General features: G+C 46.3%; 4 protein-coding genes across 4 annotated transcripts; 1 reads left to right on the top strand and 3 right to left on the bottom strand.

Annotated features, from left to right (window-relative positions):
• Nucleotides 1–7,572: 7,572 nt before the first annotated feature.
• LOC101282446 (histone H3) lies at nucleotides 7,573–9,347 on the bottom strand. Its single transcript, XM_033415518.2, has one exon. The coding sequence runs from the start codon at nucleotides 8,391–8,393 to the stop codon at nucleotides 7,983–7,985; it is 411 nt and encodes a 136-aa protein (XP_033271409.1). The 5' UTR covers nucleotides 8,394–9,347; the 3' UTR covers nucleotides 7,573–7,982.
• Nucleotides 9,348–9,477: 130 nt separating this feature from the next.
• Nucleotides 9,478–10,007, bottom strand: LOC125961336 (histone H2A type 2-A). The gene has a single exon (XM_049698653.1). The coding sequence runs from the start codon at nucleotides 9,979–9,981 to the stop codon at nucleotides 9,589–9,591; it is 393 nt and encodes a 130-aa protein (XP_049554610.1). The 5' UTR covers nucleotides 9,982–10,007; the 3' UTR covers nucleotides 9,478–9,588.
• A 324-nt stretch (nucleotides 10,008–10,331) lies between these two features.
• Nucleotides 10,332–11,173, top strand: LOC101281952 (histone H2B type 2-E-like). Its single transcript, XM_004285121.4, has one exon. The coding sequence runs from the start codon at nucleotides 10,332–10,334 to the stop codon at nucleotides 10,710–10,712; it is 381 nt and encodes a 126-aa protein (XP_004285169.1). The 3' UTR covers nucleotides 10,713–11,173.
• Nucleotides 11,174–16,284: 5,111 nt separating this feature from the next.
• On the bottom strand, nucleotides 16,285–18,341 carry LOC125961351 (histone H2B type 2-E-like). The gene has a single exon (XM_049698671.1). It carries the CDS (start codon nucleotides 18,273–18,275, stop codon nucleotides 17,895–17,897), a length of 381 nt encoding a protein of 126 aa, XP_049554628.1. The 5' UTR covers nucleotides 18,276–18,341; the 3' UTR covers nucleotides 16,285–17,894.
• Nucleotides 18,342–18,346: the final 5 nt, after the last annotated feature.

The following is an 18,346-nucleotide window of genomic DNA, read 5'->3' on the forward strand; positions in this document are numbered from 1 at the left end:
TCTCAGGGTATATGCCCAGTAGTGGGATTGCTGGGTCATATGGTAATTCTATTTTTAGTTTTTTAAGGAACCTCCATACCGTTCTCCATAGTAGCTGTATCAATTTACATTTCCACCAACAGTGCAAGAGGGTTCCCTTTTCTCCACACCCTCTCCAGCATTTGTTGTTTGTAGATTTTCTGATGATGCCCATTCTAACTGGTGTGAGGTGATACCTCATTGTGGTTTGGATTTGCATTTCTCTAATAATTAGCAGTGTTGAGCAGCTTTTCATGTGCTTCTTGGCCATCTGTATGTCTTCTTTGGAGAAATGTCTATTTAGGTCTTCTGCCCATTTTTGGATTGGGTTGTTCGTTCTTTTAATATTGAGCTGCATGAGCTGTTTATATATTTTGGAGATTAATCCTTTGTCCGTTGATTCATTTGCAAATATTTTCTCCCATTCTGAGGGTTGTCTTTTCGACTTGTTTTGTAGTTTCCTTTGCTTTGCAAAAGCTCTTAAGTTTCATTAGGTCCCATTTGTTTATTTTTGTTTTTATTTTCATTACTCTAGGAGGTGGATCAAAAAAGATCTTGCTGTGATTTATGTCATAGAATGTTCTTCCTATGTTTTCCTCTAAGAGTTTTATAGTGTCCAGTCTTACATTTAGGTCTCTAATCCATTTTGAGTTTATTTTTGTGCATGGTGTTAGGGAGTGTTCTAATTTCATTCTTTTACATGTAGCTGTCCAGTTTTCCCAGTACCACTTATTGAAGAGACTGTGTTTTCTCCATTGTATAACCTTGCCTCCTTTGTCATAGATTAGTTGACCATAGGTGCGTGGGTTTATCTCTGGGCTTTCTATCCTGTTCCATTGATCTATATTTCTTTTTTTGTCTCAGTACTCTGTTGTCTTGATTACTGTAGCTTTGTAGTATATATAGTCTGAAGTCAGGGAGTCTGATTCCTCCAAGCTCTGTTTTTTTCCCTCAAGACTGCTTTGGCTATTCGGGGTCTATTGTGTCTCCATACAAATTTTAAGATTTTAAAACACAAAACTTAGGCTCAAATTCCATCCTGGCCACTTTTTAGCTGGGTGACCCACATACCCAGGTGTCTCATCTTCACCAGAAATTTTCTTAACTGTAAGACAGGGAAACAAACCTCTTCTTCCTTTCCTGAGTTCTTGTGGAATCAAATGAGAGGACATAAGTGAATAGCTTTTGTGATTCATAAGGCACTCAGGAACCCAAGTATTCTTAACGTCTGGGCCACAGTCTAGCAGAATCTCAAGATGCTAATCATCTAGAGATTAAATAATGTACCCATTGTTTCCTATGTATTAGTCTTTCTTTCCACAACATGATTGTAATGTTCCCAAAGGAAAGATTTAGGACTTATATCAATTAGTGTTTATCATAATGTTAATTAAATTGACTAATAATTATTAATTTATTGCCATGTTGAAACTCTGCTCTAAGTCTTTTGCATTACTTGTATTTATCTCATTTTATCCCTATGGTAATCCTATGAGGTGTCTACATTTATTGTCACTATTTTACAGATATTGAAACTGAGACATTGAACTCCTATTCTAGCTCCATATCTTTTCTCTTCCAGCTTTTCCCAGACAAATGAATCCGGGAACATTCTACTATTGCCCAGACAGTTCAGGCTGTCTCATGATTACCAGAGGCATCTAACCAAGGGCCAAAGACATTTCCCTGCACTGCCCCTGAAGCCTGGACTTCCCCACGTGGAGATACAGCTTCTCCTCTAGGCTCCACACTCATGGGCACAGAGAGCATTAGTAAAAATGCAAAGCTATTGCTCTTAGTTTTAATACTCAGGTGCAAGTGACTGACAGATGGCCTTTTGGAGGTGGAGAGTTCATGGGCACCTAGACAGAGGGAAACCAGGGGAAGTCTGGGCCTGCTTCCAGAGGGCCCTAGGGGCTCAGGGCTCAGCATCCGTAGTGGTTTGAATAGTGTCCTCCCCCCAGATTCATGTCTACCCGGAAGCTCAGAATGTGATTTTATTTGGAAATATGGTCTTTGCAGATGTAACTAAGGGTCTTGAGATGAAATCATCCTGGATTGAGGGTGGGATAAGCGAAAGGAGAGGGAGAGTTGAACACAGAGTTTCAGGGAAGAAGGTCCTGTGAAGACAAAGGCAGAAATTGGAGTGATGCTGCCAGAAGCCAAAGAACGCCAGGAGACAGTGGAAGCTGAAAGAGGCAAGGAAGAATTCTCCCCTAGAAGCTCTGGAGAGAGCATGGCCCTGCTGATAATTTGATTTCAGACTACTGATCTCCAGAACTGTGAGAGAATAAATTTCTGTTGTTTTAAGCTAGCAAGTTTGTGGTAATTTGCTATAGCAGCCCTAAGGAAAAGAACACAGCATGCTTGCAGCAGTTTGGGTGTGAGATGTCCTGAAGAGTAAGAAGAGTTTGCCACTGCTGCAGACCACAACGGAGTCAATCTGGGTTCTTCCTGCCCTGGTATGGCCTCAGGGACCCCTACAGACGTCCATGGCTGGGAGAGGTCAACCAGTGTCTAGAGGCCCTCAGTGCCACTTGTGAAGATGGAGATGCCCTGAGGAACTCTGGGTTGAGCAGGTCAAGGGGCTCATGAAGGGGCCAGTCTGATAGCTGTGGAGTACCATTCTTGAGGCCATTTCTTCTCCTCTGCCATCTCCCTTCCCTCCCTCCCACCTTTCCTCCAAGTACACTGTATACTCTGCTTCTTATCACACTCAAATCTCCCTTCCCACAAATAAAAAGAAACTAGTGTCTTTCATGAATACAGGATGGTGTATTAGTTTCCCATTCCTGCGTTAACAAATTACCACAGATTTAGTGGCTTAAAACAACACAAATTTATTCTTTTGTAGTTCTGGAGGTCAGAAGCCAAAAATGAATCTTAAGGGGCTAAAATCAAGTGCCAGAAAGACTGATTCCTTCTGGAGGCTCTGTGGGGAGAATCCACTCGTCTCTTCTAGCTTCTAGAGGTTGCTGGCATTTCTTGGCTCCTGGCCTCATCACCCCATCCCTGCTTCTGTCATTACATCACCTTCTCCCCACTGAGCCTCGTGCCTCCCTCTAATAAGGTCTGTTGTGATTACATTTAGGGCCCACCCAGAGAATCCAGGATAATCTCCCTGCCTCAGGGTCCTTAATTTAATCACATTGGCAAAGTCCCTTTTGCCATGTAAGGTAACACATTCAGAGATTCCAGGGATTAGGATGCAGGCATGCTAATGGGGGGCTGTTATTCAGTCTACCACAGATATGAACCACTCCCTAAAGCACCCCCCTTCAAGCACTGATCCCATTAAGCAGGTCACTAGTGGTGAACTCTGCCCTCAGCAAAGGTCACCAGAAGCAGGCTAATGGTTGGCCTTAGCCATCTGTGGGCAAGGGTTACAGCCCAGGGAAGCTACCTTCTGCCCTCTTCTGGAGCCAACCTGCAGGAAATTCCTTCCAGACCTGCTGTTGGCTTGCAAATTCCTGAGAGTTCCCTGAGAGCTGGGAGGGGCCTGGATACTGGGTCCTTTTGAGTGAGAATTCAGAAGCCAGGGTTTCTGGGTAAGCAGGAGGAAGAGAGTCCACTGAAGCAATGAGGCCCTCAACCCTGTGTTCAGTCAGGCACCTCCTGTCATGTCCCTTCCCAGCTTCCAGTACGTGCCCTTTACTTGGTGTTTTCTGCTTAATACGAACTTTGGAGTCCCAGCACTTTGGTCAGAATCCCTGGCCCTGGCACTCACTAGCTGTGAGAGCTTGGGCAAAATACTCAAAGCTTCCCAGTCTAAAATGAGGATGATAGAACATCTACTTGCCTTGCAGGGTTGTCAGGGTGATTAAAAGAGATACAAAATATAAAGCATAGTCAGAAGTGACTGAGCTTAATGCATAAGTGGTTGTTATTTCTGAACTTCAGTGTACAATATGTCCCTATGATGACCACAGTTGTCCCTTGGGACACTTTCTCCTGGTGGCCCTCTTCTCTTTCCAGCTCTCCTTCTGCCTCTTGGTGTTCTCTTCATCTACCAGCCCCATCACTGGTCCTGCTTGTGAGGACCAGTGGACTGCCTGCCTCAGTCCTCTTCTCTTCTCCTTGACTCCTGGGTAGATCTCATCTCATTCCTTGCCTTCTGTTACCCTTGTCTATCTGCTAAGGGCTTCCCCCAAAGTAGCTCCAGCTGAGCGCCTTTGCTGTTTAAATTAATATTTAAATTAAATATTTAAATTAATATTTAAATTAATATTTAAATTAATATTCCTAACTCTTAGTGAATGTATCCTAGATGGATAACAGGAATCTCAACTTCAATGTTGGAAGGGACTTTATGCAGCTTCTTGGTTCCAAAAGCAATTTCTTCTCCCTAAATTCTCCACCTTAGTGAAAACTACCATTATCTCCTAGCTTCTCAAGCCAAGGAGAGGTTCCTTCCTCTCTTGCATTCTCCAAATACCTAAATCTTATCAAATTTACTTTCTACAATTCCCTCAAGTCCATCACTGTATCTGTGTCCACTCCTAGCCACTGCCTTAACTGAGGCCACCAACAGCTCTGATTAAAGGACACAAAGTCCAATAAACAATCCAGTTCCATGATCAACTTTTTCTGGAAACAGGCTGGACATGATGAAACTTTTAAAAAGAACATGAATTTCTTTTTGCTTGATTTTGTTTTTTGTAATCTGAAAGAGGAAAATTACTTAAGTACCTAAAATAATTAAATTTTGATATTGACATTAAAAAAATTGGGTACTACTTCACCCTAGGTTTTCAAACCAATGAAGACATTCCAGAAGTTTCCTATTAGGCCTAGGAAATTTGACCTTCACAGAACAGTGGCAGGAATATCATCTTTGTCCTATTACCCAAAAGGTGTCAAAGCTAAAATGCCTGTGGCAGTTTGGGAAGCCTTGAAGGCACTGGAGAACTCTTCACACCTCCCAGAACAGGCTCACAGTGAGAACCAGATTCTGTTGTCTTAGCCTTGTGGGGCAAATCCCCCAAACAGCTGCTGATTGGTGAGGCAGCAGTGTTTTGCCAAGGCCTGACTCTCCACTGGGTGACAGGGATTGGGTCAGACAGGCCCACTTCCTCAGAAAGTGAGTGTGTATACACCTGTTTCCACTGCCTGTTGTTTCTTGGCCCCATGTGAGGGCAGGGGGCTGTCAGCTGAGTAGAGAACACTTCCATGGTTGAGGCCCAGAGCCCGGCTGTGTAGCAGCCCTGGAAGAGGGATCAATGATGCAGACAAGGCCCTGCCCTTAAGGGGCTCACCTTTGACAGGAAACCAGGAAAGACCAACCAAGGAGGGTCTCCCCTGTTCCACCAGCAAGAGACCAGTGCTCCTCCCTCTCTGCTTTCTTTCGTCATTATCCTTCCACACCCTGCAAGCGTTGAGTTTGGTGAGTGAGCAATCTACTGCTGTGGTAGGAGGACAGACGTGGGTAGAAAAATGAGGGGGTGAAGGCAGGATATAGACATTCCTGCTAAGCTAGGAACCCCTGACCTGCCTTAGCCATGACAGATGCCCAGGCTGACCCCAAATTTCAGAGCCACAGGGAGATCTTAGATATCTGCTTTTAAATCTGATGCAGTATCCCTTCAGGGAGTATGATCCTGGGGAGGAAGAGCCCTAACATGGAAATCTATGTGCTCAGGGGTCTGCTGAGCCACTAATGGCTCAGACATGCTGGAAAGTCAATCACCGTCTGAGAACTTCAGGCTGCCTCTTTGAAAACAAACTTCAGTGGATGAGATGCTGGGTGTAAATGTGCCATCCCTGCACAGCCCTGAGTCACTGCTGCTTCTGCTTATATCTCACAGAGTACAGATCCTGAGGATCCCATCTTGCAGTGTTGGTCTGAGCAGGGAATGAAACCCTGGGTCTGTATTAGTTTTCTAGGGCAGCCATAACAAAATACCACAGACTGGGAGGCTTAAACAACTAATTTTATTTTCTCACAGTTCAAGAGGTTAGAAGTCCAAGATCAAGATGTCGGCAGGTTGGATTTCTTCTGAGACCTGTCTCTTTGGCTTGCAGATGGCTGCCTTCTCATTGTGTCCTCACATGGATATCCTTCTGTGTTGTCTGTGTCCTGATTGCCTCTTCTTATAAGGACACGATTCATTTAGGGTCCATCTTAATGATCCCATTTTAAACTTAATTGCCTATTTAGAGGTCCTATGCCCAAATACAGTTACATTCTGAGGTACAAGGAATTAGGGCTTCAACATATGAATTGTTGGGGGGCACAATTCAGCCCATAACAGGGCCTATTCTGAAAATCTCTGTGAGCCTGGGGCTGCAAACTGGGGACCCACTGTCAGGAGAAGCTGCAGTCCACATTGCTCTTTTTTTCCCCACACTCCTTGCAAAGGGCAAAAAAGTTTACAAAAGTATGTCTACTTCAGTTTCTATTCCCCTCAGTGAATTCTCACCCATCTCTGGTAATGCTTTTATCTATCAACTGTGCTGAGACAACAAAAACACAAACTCTGGCCTCTTCCAGATGCAAACAAGCGATGATCAAGGTTAAAAAGAGATATCATCTGAGACCCACATAAGTAGCTCCTATCTGAGTCTTGTGTAGTGTGGGCTCTACAAGATACTGTCCCACTCCCTCAGTTGAACAGGTTCATTCCTAAAAGACAGTAAGAGACCTTGGACTTCTGCTCTCACCTGGTGCAGGAATTGCCCCTCTGAGACCACGTAAAATCTCTGCCCTTACAGATCCTGGGACCAGCAAATGGGTGCAAGGGAGAGGAGCAGGGTCTGTTCTGCCTTCTATTGGTTCACTGCCTCCCACAGCTTGAACTCTGAGCGCCTTGACCTGGATAACTTCTCATATAACTACACAGAGCTCACGCCTATGCCTCTCGGGATGTCTTCCAGGAAGAATCAGTCTCCTGCTGTGGAGCCGAGAACAATACCGACAAGACCGAGTCCCCGGGGAGTGGCCTAGGTTATGGCGGCCCTTGAGCTCCCGGCCGTCTGTCCCTTTCCCCACAGCTACTCCTTTGGGCTCAGGCCGGTCAAACCCACCCGACTGCCTGAACTGAATGCCAAGCCGCAGACACCAGATCCTATTTCGTCCTCTGGTCTATTCCTGCACACCGCTACCGGTACTTGTCTGAGTGGGGTTGGCATTTGAAAGAAAAGGAGCAAGGCTGAGGAAAGTGAGAATGTCAAGGGCTTAAAATAACAGGAGAAATCTTTGAGGCCCGCGCGGGAGTTTTGAGAGAGGGTGGAGTAAGGGGATGAATGGCCTCCGCTAAATTCTTCGCTGAGGAGTGATGCCCGGGCATTACCGACAACCAACACACAGGCAGGTTGCAACAATCCCTCACTTTCCCCGGCAGAAACGGGGCGGGACCGACCGAGATGGCGATTTCCCGCCGGAGGCGGAGAGCCACGCGGGGCGGGGCCCTTTCCGGCGAGGGTGAGGAGGTCAGACCTGCGCGCGGCTCTCAGCTGCCTGAAGGCCAGCCCCCGCATCCTGAGCGTCCCCTAGTGACTCCGCCTGGCCTAACAGCCCGCACCCCGCACCCCCCAACCCCCCCACTCCCCCACCCGGGACAGATTACAGTTCTGGGCCAAGGTCGAGTACGAAGACGCCCTAGAAGAGCCCGACCCTACGGGAGGACCCGTGGCTGCCTCCAAGAAGCGAAACTGGGCGCCCTGGCCGCGCCCAAGAACGCAGCGGCAAGCTCGCCAGGCCAGAGAATCCGACTGACCAAACTCAAAGATCTTGACACCCCGGAAGGCGGCCAGCAAGCAGGGGACTAGGCCAGATACCTGGCCTTTCTTTAGCCTTTCTGTTGGAGCCCAACGCTCTGCCCGCTCTAACAGCCTCTCCTCCCGGGGTATGCGAGGGTCCGCCGGGAGAGCACGGCCAAGTGGCACAGCTTCTTCCAAGTGCAGTTGTGGGTGGCTCTGAAAAGAGCCTTTGGATATGATGGAACCTCGAGCCGAGCGCACACTTCTTAAGCCCGCTCCCCGCGGATGCGGCGGGCCAGCTGGATGTCTTTGGGCATGATAGTCACGCGCTTGGCGTGGATAGCGCACAGGTTCGTGTCTTCAAACAGCCCCACCAAGTAGGCCTCGCTCGCCTCCTGCAGCGCCATCACGGCCGAGCTCTGGAAGCGCAGGTCGGTCTTGAAGTCCTGCGCGATCTCGCGCACCAGCCGCTGGAAGGGCAGCTTGCGGATCAGCAGCTCGGTCGACTTCTGGTAGCGCCGGATCTCCCGCAGGGCCACGGTGCCCGGCCGGTAGCGGTGCGGCTTCTTGACGCCGCCGGTGGCCGGCGCGCTCTTGCGGGCCGCCTTGGTGGCCAGCTGCTTCCGCGGGGCCTTGCCACCGGTCGACTTGCGGGCAGTCTGCTTTGTACGGGCCATAGCGAACCGAGACACGAGTTCACCGGCGCAGCGACGCGCAAGGAGAGGAACCGGGATCCAGCCCGCCGCAGCGGTCTTTATAGGCACAGTCTTTTCCCGATTGGGCGGATCAATAATTGAAAGTCCCGCGCTGGCTGTCCATTGGCTGTGACGTCATCGGCCCTAGCGCCACTGATTGGCTTGGGCAGAATCCCCCCTACCCCCGCCCACCCGCCTCCCTTTCTACTTTCCAGTTTGCCAACAGTTTTCCCTGGCTTGTTTTTCCTTTCTTTCAGGGTGAGAGTTAGTTTTGAGCGCAACTGTGTCAGAATGTTCCTCCTCAGCCCTTCGCTCCCTTGGAACGCGCTACCCGCGAAACCCTCTTTCTACGCTTTCTAGCTCCCGAATTGAACCTCAACCTTCTGTTTGGCCCCGCCGCCCCCGGAACGCCTTGTTGCCTTCTCAGAGCCCCCTAGCTTAGTTGGCATGACGGATCGTTGGGGGGGTTTTTTGTTTTGTTTTGTTTCCGCCTTTCGGTGCTTTTCGGATCGGAAAGTTATGTGCGGCCCCCTCCGGGCGCAAGATTCCGCCTCCGAAACCCTAAGTAGGGACCTGTATCTCCGCCGCGAAGGCGCCTTTTTTTCCCCCCTTTGACACAGTCGACTCACTTAAGCCAAACCCCAGGTCCGCCACACTCCCGAAAACTGTCCGCTCCCCTAACCGACTGGGGTGAACGGGGCGTGTACGTGTGTGTGAGAGAGGTAACGTCCCCTTGGTACTAGACCTCAAGTGTTCAGCAGAGGCCTGGGGAACAACTATACTATAGAGTTGCTCACTAGGCATCCGACTCCGAGTTAAGGCACCGCGGGTCGCCTGACGGAGCACTTAGAACTGAGTCAACCCTGGCGCCCAAGAGGCTTGCTACCTTCACCCGAGTTAACTAACCTCCCGGATTTACAACCCGTCGCCACCCACCGACCCACCGACCGAAGCATAACACCGGTAGGGTACTCAAAGATTCCAGAGGATGGGCGAATGGCACTCCCTCCCCCTCTGTACCCCTGGGCCGCACGTCTACTACTGAGAAAGCTGAAATTGAGCAAACTAGGTGTTGGAACAACTCTTATTTGAAAACGTGGGTGGCTCTGAAAAGAGCCTTTGATTTCACAGGTGCCCCTTCAGGTAAGGGGCTTGGGAGGGCTTCCGGAGACCGGCCTCACTTGCCCTTCGCCTTGTGGTGGCTCTCCGTCTTCTTGGGGAGCAACACGGCCTGAATGTTCGGCAAAACGCCGCCCTGGGCGATGGTGACTTTGCCCAACAGCTTGTTCAGCTCCTCGTCATTACGAATGGCCAACTGCAGGTGACGAGGAATGATGCGCGTCTTCTTGTTGTCTCGGGCCGCGTTGCCCGCCAGCTCCAGGATTTCGGCGGTCAGGTACTCGAGGACTGCCGCCATGTACACCGGCGCGCCGGCTCCCACCCGCTCGGCGTAGTTGCCTTTGCGCAGCAGGCGGTGCACTCGCCCCACCGGGAACTGCAGACCTGCGCGGGACGACCGCGACTTGGCCTTAGCGCGAGTCTTGCCTCCTTGTTTGCCACGACCAGACATGACAGCCACTAGCACTGCAAAACACCCCCGCTTGACGGCTAACAAATTCACTCTCAACAGCGCCGCTTCACCCTTTTATAGGCAGAACGGCGATTGTCTACGGAGCAATCTGATTGGCTAAAACACATCTTTGTCCTGCTGACCAATAGGATAGCTCAACCAGAATCCGCTCATTTACATAACCTCGTCCCCCTCGCAAGAGAGCCGCTGAAAACTCGCGAATCGCAACGCGGCGTAATCCGAACCTTAATTTGCGTACAGCCTCTATAAGTACCGAGTCGCTTCCGGTAACCTCGGTGCCGCTGCTGTGTCTGCGTTCGTGGTGGTCTCTGCAGCTCGTGCTTGCCGTTATGCCTGAGCCGGCAAAATCCGCCCCGGCGTCCAAGAAGGGCTCGAAGAAAGCTGTCACCAAAGCCCAGAAGAAGGACGGCAGGAAGCGCAAGCGCAGCCGCAAGGAGAGCTATTCCATCTATGTGTACAAGGTACTGAAGCAAGTGCACCCGGACACCGGCATCTCGTCCAAGGCCATGGGCATCATGAACTCGTTCGTCAACGACATCTTCGAGCGCATCGCGGGCGAAGCGTCGCGCCTGGCGCATTACAATAAGCGCTCGACCATCACCTCCCGGGAGATCCAGACGGCCGTGCGCCTGCTGCTGCCCGGCGAGCTGGCCAAGCACGCCGTGTCCGAGGGCACCAAGGCGGTCACCAAGTACACCAGCTCCAAGTGAGTTCCTGCCGGGATGCGGCACGCGCATGAGTCGCCGGGCCGCTTGACTTTCCAAAGGCTCTTTTCAGAGCCACCCACCTTCTCAGTGGAAGAAGCTGTCATGTTGTTTTACACGGGTTTTTTGTAGTCCTACTTTGCTTTTTGGTTTCCTCACCTAGTGAACGTTAATAGCATTCACAGTCGTTAAGTACGAACACAGCCATTTCTTCCAGATAAGTGACGGAGTATTCTTACCTAGTTTGGGAGAAGCTGATGGGGTATAGATGTGCTGCGTTTTGTCAGAACTTTTGAAACTGGCTGTTTCAATGATGTTTTTTATGAACTTAGGTATGCAAGGTGAAGTTGGAATATCAAAGGTGCGACCATCTGGTGTTCCCATCCCAAGTGGTAAAACAGTGGTTGTAATTAATTTTTTGTACTGTGTGCTCGGTGTTTATAAAAAAGGAATAACTCAACTTTCAATTGGTAGTAACAACTTCCTTGCATTTGTGTATCTTGCATTCACAAGCACCTGAGTACCCAGTTTATGTGTAGATTCCCCAATAGGGAAATTGGAGCTTGGTCTTGATACCTAGGAATTAACCATTCTTCTGGTAGGTTCTGTCTCCCTCATCTTAGATCAAATCACATAAAACTTGCCTAATACTCGGTGATAGTGTTCTCCCCAGAGAATTACCTCTTAGAAAAGCTTGCCCAATTTAAAAGACATGTCCATACAATGGAAATAAGATATGCATAATTTCCAAAGCAGGAAAATATTTGAAATGTTCGAGGAGCAGAAAGCCCCAATATAGCTGGGAATGCAGAGGAGACTGGCTTCAGAGGTTAGTGTCAGTGCTTTGGGAACCCTTGGATTGCTTTCTGTAGGGACATGAATAACAGGACCTCATTAACCTTAAAGTAGATCCCTCTGGTTGCTACGGTGAATCAAAGATCCTAGACTGTCCATAGTAGAAGCAAGGGAACCAATTAGGAGGGCTATTGCAGTGTTGCAGGCTAGAGCAGTGACTCAATTAAAGTCTCTTTTCCAGACCAGCAGTATTAGAATTACCTGAGAATTTATTAAAGGTGGAATCTTCAGACGCTAATAATTTGTGTTAACGAGCCCTCTGGGTGATTCTGATGCATGCTAAAGTGTGAGAACCACTGGGTAGTCTAGACATGCCGGATTGGAGAACAGTAAAAATAATGGAGATGGTGAGAAATGTTGCGATTAGGATTATATTTTGGAGGTAGTACTGTGGATAGGAGCAAAACCCCTAGGTTTTTAGCCTGAGCAACTGCGTAAACAGTGGTGCTGTTGATTAGGATTGAATACTGGGAGGAGGGATAGGTTGGGGCATTGAAGGGAGATCCAGAATTCTGATTTAAGATTGAGAACCTTCAATATATGGAGTTGACATTCAACATTCAACTCGATAAATGGAGTTGGCAGTGTGAGAGATGCATCTAGGACTCAGCGAAGATAACATGAACCTGCTTTTTAAAAAAGTGCACAACCTAAAAATTGAGAAGTATGTTTTATTCGGTGGACTTAGCTGAGGACTTAAGCCTGGGATACAGCCTCTCAGATCCAAGGGACTGTTCCAAAGAGGTAAGGGAGGGGCCAGGATATATAGGAGTTTTTGATGAAAAAAATAACCAAACATGTAGTCGAACATCAAAAGATTACTGGTAATCACAAAAACAGACATCTCAAGTTAATGATTTTAGTGCTTTCCTAGGTATGGGAAGATACAAGAGTTTGGGCTTATTGAAACCATTTCTTTGATATGCACCTTAACTATGTAGGGCCATTATCTTGTTTTTCTCCATCCTGAATCTCCTCAGGGTGCACCGTCAGGGGCGGCTGCAGTGGCTGAGGGCTTTTTGGCCACAACATCTTTTGCTTACTGAAATGGCAGGAAACATTCTTTGTCCACACTGTAAACACAGCACTGGGGATGAAGGCTATCACCTTATTCTTCTAGACTTTATTTCTCCTTATATGTTTCCTTAACGTATTCTTTGAGATTTGATTTCGTATGTGTTTATGTAGTATAACTTAGTAGTTGATAGCCCTATAATGTATGTTATTGACTATGTAGCATTTTTCTTATTCTGTTTTTCTAATTTTATGCTGATTTTCATTAAGGAGCTCACCTAATCCCTTATGTAGGTGGAGCTCAAACTTGACTGCCCATAGGTACCTGGAGAACTTTTAGAAATACTGATGTCTGGGTGCCATCCCCAGAAATTCTGATTTAAGTGATTTGGGACACAGTCATCACTTGGAATTTTAAAAAAAGTTCCCCAGGTGACTCTAATGAGCAGTCAAGTTTGAGAACCATTGCCACATGTGTTTCCCAGAAAACAGATCTTATCTACAGTTCTTAGCGTTGGCATGATTGGTTTAAATGTAGTCCTAACCACTTCCCACACTGATTAGCTCAGGAATCTAGACCAATCTAATCAGCACAAACATTTCAGAAATTGAACTACTGGGAATGTAGATTGCTCTTATCTTTTGGTAAAGAATCTTCTTTGCTTTCAAGAGGCTGCAGCAGAATGTAGTGTTATGTGGGTGTGAAGGCAAGAATGATTGTAGGCCACAGGAGGGCAACTGCTGAGAGGAAGAATTGGAAAGCTGAGCCACTCATGGAGTTCAGCCAGCCTCAGAGCCCTACTTGGATCTTGAAATATTTGAGAAATAATAATTTCCCAGAATAAAAGGAAAGATGATAGACCTTTTATCTTGGAAGATCTCAAAGAGGCCAAATAGGGTAGATAAGGAAAAATAGAGGTGCTCCAACTACACATTTGGACTAAATGTCCACGTTTTAAAATCAATATTTGACCAGGGCCAAAGATTAATATTGCCATTAAAATGAAGGACAGTCTAGGATTTTTAAAAATCTGAAATTTTATTTAAAAATTAAATAATTCTATTATTAAAAATTTTAGTTTGCATTACTTTCTTAGGGCTGCCATAACAAATTCCCACAAACTGAGTGGCTTAAAACAACGGAAATTTATTCTGTCATCATTTCTGGAGGCTAGAAGTCTAAAGTCAATGTGTTGGCAGGCCCCTGTCCCTCTGAAGGCTCTTGGCCAGGATCCTTCCTTGTCTTTAAGCTTCTGGTAGCCCCAGGTATTATTTGGTTTACGACAAACCCTGACATTTGTCTCAGTTTTCTTCCTGTGCATTTCTACATTTTATTATAAGGACACCTGTCATACTGGATTAGAGCCCACCCTAATGACCTTATTTTAACTTGATTACATCTACAAAGACCCTATTTTCAAATAAGGCCACATTCTAAGGCACTGGGGAGTTAGACTTCAACATATCTTTTGAGGGGACACAATTCAACTTATAACAGTAGTCAACAGCTGGGGTAGGCTGAATAGGGCTCCTAAATATGTCCACATCTAAACCCTAGAATCTGTGAACATTACCTTAAAGGTCAAAGGGGACTTTCCTGGTGTGATTTTGAGATAGGGAGATTATGCTGGATTATTTGGGTGGACCCAAATGTAATCACCAGTGTCCTCATGAGAGGCAAAAAAAAGCCAAGGGAGGAAAAAGGTGATGGAAGCAGAGAATTTGAAGATGGTAGGATGCTGGCTTTGAGAATGGAGGCAGGAACCATGAGCCAAGAAATGCTCCTCTAGAACCTGGAAAATGCATGGAAAAGGATTCTCCCCTAGAACCTTTGGAGAGAGCAGTTTTGAGACCTGCCTGGTGAAACTGATTTTTGTGCTTCTGATCTCCAGAACTTTAAGAGAATAAATTTGTTTTAAGCCACCAGTTTATAGTTATTTGTTACAACAGCCGTAGGAAATTAATGCCACACCTTTATAGCAGGGGTCCCCAACTCCCGGGCAGCGGACCAGTGGGGGTCCACGGCTTGTTGGGAACCGGGCCGCACAGCACGAGGTGAGCGGCGGGCGAGCGAGGGAAACTTCAACTGCTGCTCCCCATGGCTCGCGTTACTGCCTGAAACCGCCCCCCACGCACGTCTGTGTAAAATTGTCTTCCACAAAACCGGTCCCTGGTGCCAAAAAGGTTGGGGACCGCTGCTTTAAAGGATATTTTTTTGACAATTGGAGAAATTTGAATATGGATTGCATATTGGTTAATATTACTGAATCAATATTAAATTTTTGGCGTGTAATAATGGTACTGTAGTTATATAGGAGAATGTCCTTATTTTTAAGAGAGACATGTAAATAAAGTATTTAGGGAAAAGAATGAAATTTTGCCATTTGCAGGAACATGGATGGACTTGGAGGGCATTATGCTAAGTGAAATAGATCAGAGAAAGATACTGTATAATATTTATATGTGGAATCTAAAAATTACAACAAACTAGTAAATATAACATAAAAGAAGCAGACTCACAGATACAGAGAACAAACTAGTGGTCACCAGTGGAGAGGAGCAATTTAGGGGTGGGGGAGTGGGAAGTACAAACTACTGGGTGTAAGATAGGCTCAAGGATGTATTGTACAACACGGCGAATATAGCCAACATTTTGTAATAACTGTAAATGGAAAGTAACCTTCAAAAATTATATAGGGCTTCCCTGGTGGCGTAGTGGTTGAGAGTCCACCTGCCGATGCAGGGGACACGGGTTCGTGCCCTGGTCCGGGAAGATCCCACATGCCGCGGAGCGGCTAGGCCCGTGAGCCATGGCCGCTGAGCCTGCGCGGCCGGAGCCTGTGCTCTGCAACGGGAGAGGCCACAACAGTGAGAGGCCCGCGTACCGCAAAAAAAAAAAAAAAAAAAAAAAAAATTATATAAAAATTTAAAAAAATGTTAAGTAAGGAAAAATGTCACTATGTTTACAACTGATTTTCAAATGGTTCAGAAAATGCAAATGCAGCAAATAGTAACAATTGGTAAAACTAGATGAAGATAATGCTGGTCATTGCAGTTTCTTTCAACTTTTCTAAAGGTTTAAATTTTACAAAACAAAAAATTGAGAAAATTTTAAAAACTTGTAATCAGATTTAAAAAACTAGCACAGAAAACTTTCATAGACGTTAATTATTCCATTTTATTTTTACAGTATAATGTTAACTGATAGAATTTCAACATATGAACATATAAGATTTTTTTACTACATTATATTTAAAAGTCTTATGTATGTTTGAGAGTGATCATCTATATATTAACTAGAACTCTTAATGATATCCTTTGTTCATATTTTGCTACACTTATTAGAGGTAACAGTGATTTATGTGGTTGCAATAGCCAAGGGATGCCCAATTAACATTGATTTAGACATTTCATTATTCTGCCTTCTAAGGTTGGAGGTTGAAACTGAAGTTGGATAGGGGATTTTAGTGAAACACTGAGACCAAAGCTAGATATGGAAAAAACCATATCTAGACATGTTATAGCGATTCTAAAAGCGTCCAGAGAAAAAACGATAGATCACCTATAAACGAGCAAGAATCAGGGTTTTAGAATCTACCCCTTTGTCCTTTCTCTTCCTTGAACTCCAGTTCTCATATTTCATATTCCCAACTTGGGAATTTGGTATTTCCTATTTGATATTTCCACCTGGATAGCTACCAGTAGTCTCAAAATTTTGTCCAAGACATTACTCTAGGCTTTCCTCCTCCAAACCTACTTGCCTCTCGTATCAGTAAATTGCAGCTCTTTCCAAGTGCTCAGTCCAAGAACCTGCAGTTAATCCTTGATTCCTCTCTTTCTGTCATAACCTATTTACAATTCATCAGTTCATTTAAAATATATCTTGACTACTTTTCATCATCTCCACGGCTACCACCCATCTCTCTCCTGAGCTATTACTGTAGCCCTTTTGATATTCTCCCTGCCTCTACTCTTGCTCATCTATAGTCTATTTTTCAACATAGCATCCTGGGTGAGCTTTAGCGTAAGTTGAATAATGTCAGTACTCTTATCAAACTCTCCAAAGGCACTCTAACCTACTTAGAATTAAAGACAAAATCTTTTCAATGGCCTAGAGGCCCTTCAATGGCATACATAATGACTCTCAACTACCTTTCTGATCACATCTCCCTGCAGATCTTTCCTTTGCTCACTGTGCTTTAACCACAGTGGTCTTGCTTATTCCTTGAACTCCTCAAACTTGTGCCTGCCTCAGGGCCTTTGCACTTGCTGTTTTTGTTCTTAGAATACTCTTCTCCAAAATATCCTATGGCTCACTTTCTTCATTCAGGCCTCTGTTCAAATATTAACCGAAAGGAATAGCAAAGTGAGACACGACGTGTGTCTAGACTAAAAATTGTCTAGATGAAATGTGGATGAAAAATGTCACCTGCCATATCAGTAATCAAAGGATGTTGTGGCCATCAAGCCATCAGCCGCTGCAGCTACCCCAACTGTGCACCCTGAGGGGATTCGGGATGGAGAAAAACAGGATACTGGACCTAGACAGTTAAGGTGCATATCGAATGAATGATTTCAATCAGCCCACTCTTTCACCTTCCCATAGAGAAGTGCTAAATTCATTAACTTGAGATCGTTTTTTTTTAATTTTCATTAATTAGAATTCTTTTGACGTTCAACTACCTGGTTTGTTTTTGCAAAACTGGTATATATTCTGGTTCCTCCCATACCGCCTTGGAATAGTCCCTCAGAGCTATCTGAAAGGCTGTCTCGGGCTTAGTCCTCAGCAAGTCACCGAATAAAATTTGATTCTTAACGCAGATTTTTTTTAGTCGACGTATAGATTTTCTATACGTGCTGGGGCGTGGTCTCAAAGTATTGCGTTTTTTTTTTTAAACGGTGTTACATTTGGTTTTCAGAGCTCAACAAAAATGAATTTACAATCTAATTGCGGCAGAGCAACCACTGTTTAACTTTTTACCCCATTCTCCTGAGTAGATTTACACTGATCATCACCCATCGCTAACCGTTTTACTGGAAAAAGCAAGTTACTTGCATGAGAATGAACAATTACTCTAGCTAGTTCTTGATCGATAGACAAAATCTGGTCCTATCTTGGGTTTTTCCCTTCATCCTAAGGAAAATGGCAAATTTACACTACGAAAGGAGTAAGTGGCACAGAAAAGAAGAACCATAACAGAAAATGAAAATAAATTGGATAACAGCTTCTTCCACTGAGAAGGTGGGTGGCTCTGAAAAGAGCCTTTGGAAAGTCAAGCGGCCCGGCGACTCATGCGCGTGCCGCATCCCGGCAGGAACTCACTTGGAGCTGGTGTACTTGGTGACCGCCTTGGTGCCCTCGGACACGGCGTGCTTGGCCAGCTCGCCGGGCAGCAGCAGGCGCACGGCCGTCTGGATCTCCCGGGAGGTGATGGTCGAGCGCTTGTTGTAATGCGCCAGGCGCGACGCTTCGCCCGCGATGCGCTCGAAGATGTCGTTGACGAACGAGTTCATGATGCCCATGGCCTTGGACGAGATGCCGGTGTCCGGGTGCACTTGCTTCAGTACCTTGTACACATAGATGGAATAGCTCTCCTTGCGGCTGCGCTTGCGCTTCCTGCCGTCCTTCTTCTGGGCTTTGGTGACAGCTTTCTTCGAGCCCTTCTTGGACGCCGGGGCGGATTTTGCCGGCTCAGGCATAACGGCAAGCACGAGCTGCAGAGACCACCACGAACGCAGACACAGCAGCGGCACCGAGGTTACCGGAAGCG

Source organism: Orcinus orca, chromosome 1, assembly GCF_937001465.1.
Source record: "Orcinus orca chromosome 1, mOrcOrc1.1, whole genome shotgun sequence".
In the NCBI taxonomy this organism is placed as follows: domain Eukaryota; kingdom Metazoa; phylum Chordata; class Mammalia; order Artiodactyla; family Delphinidae; genus Orcinus; species Orcinus orca.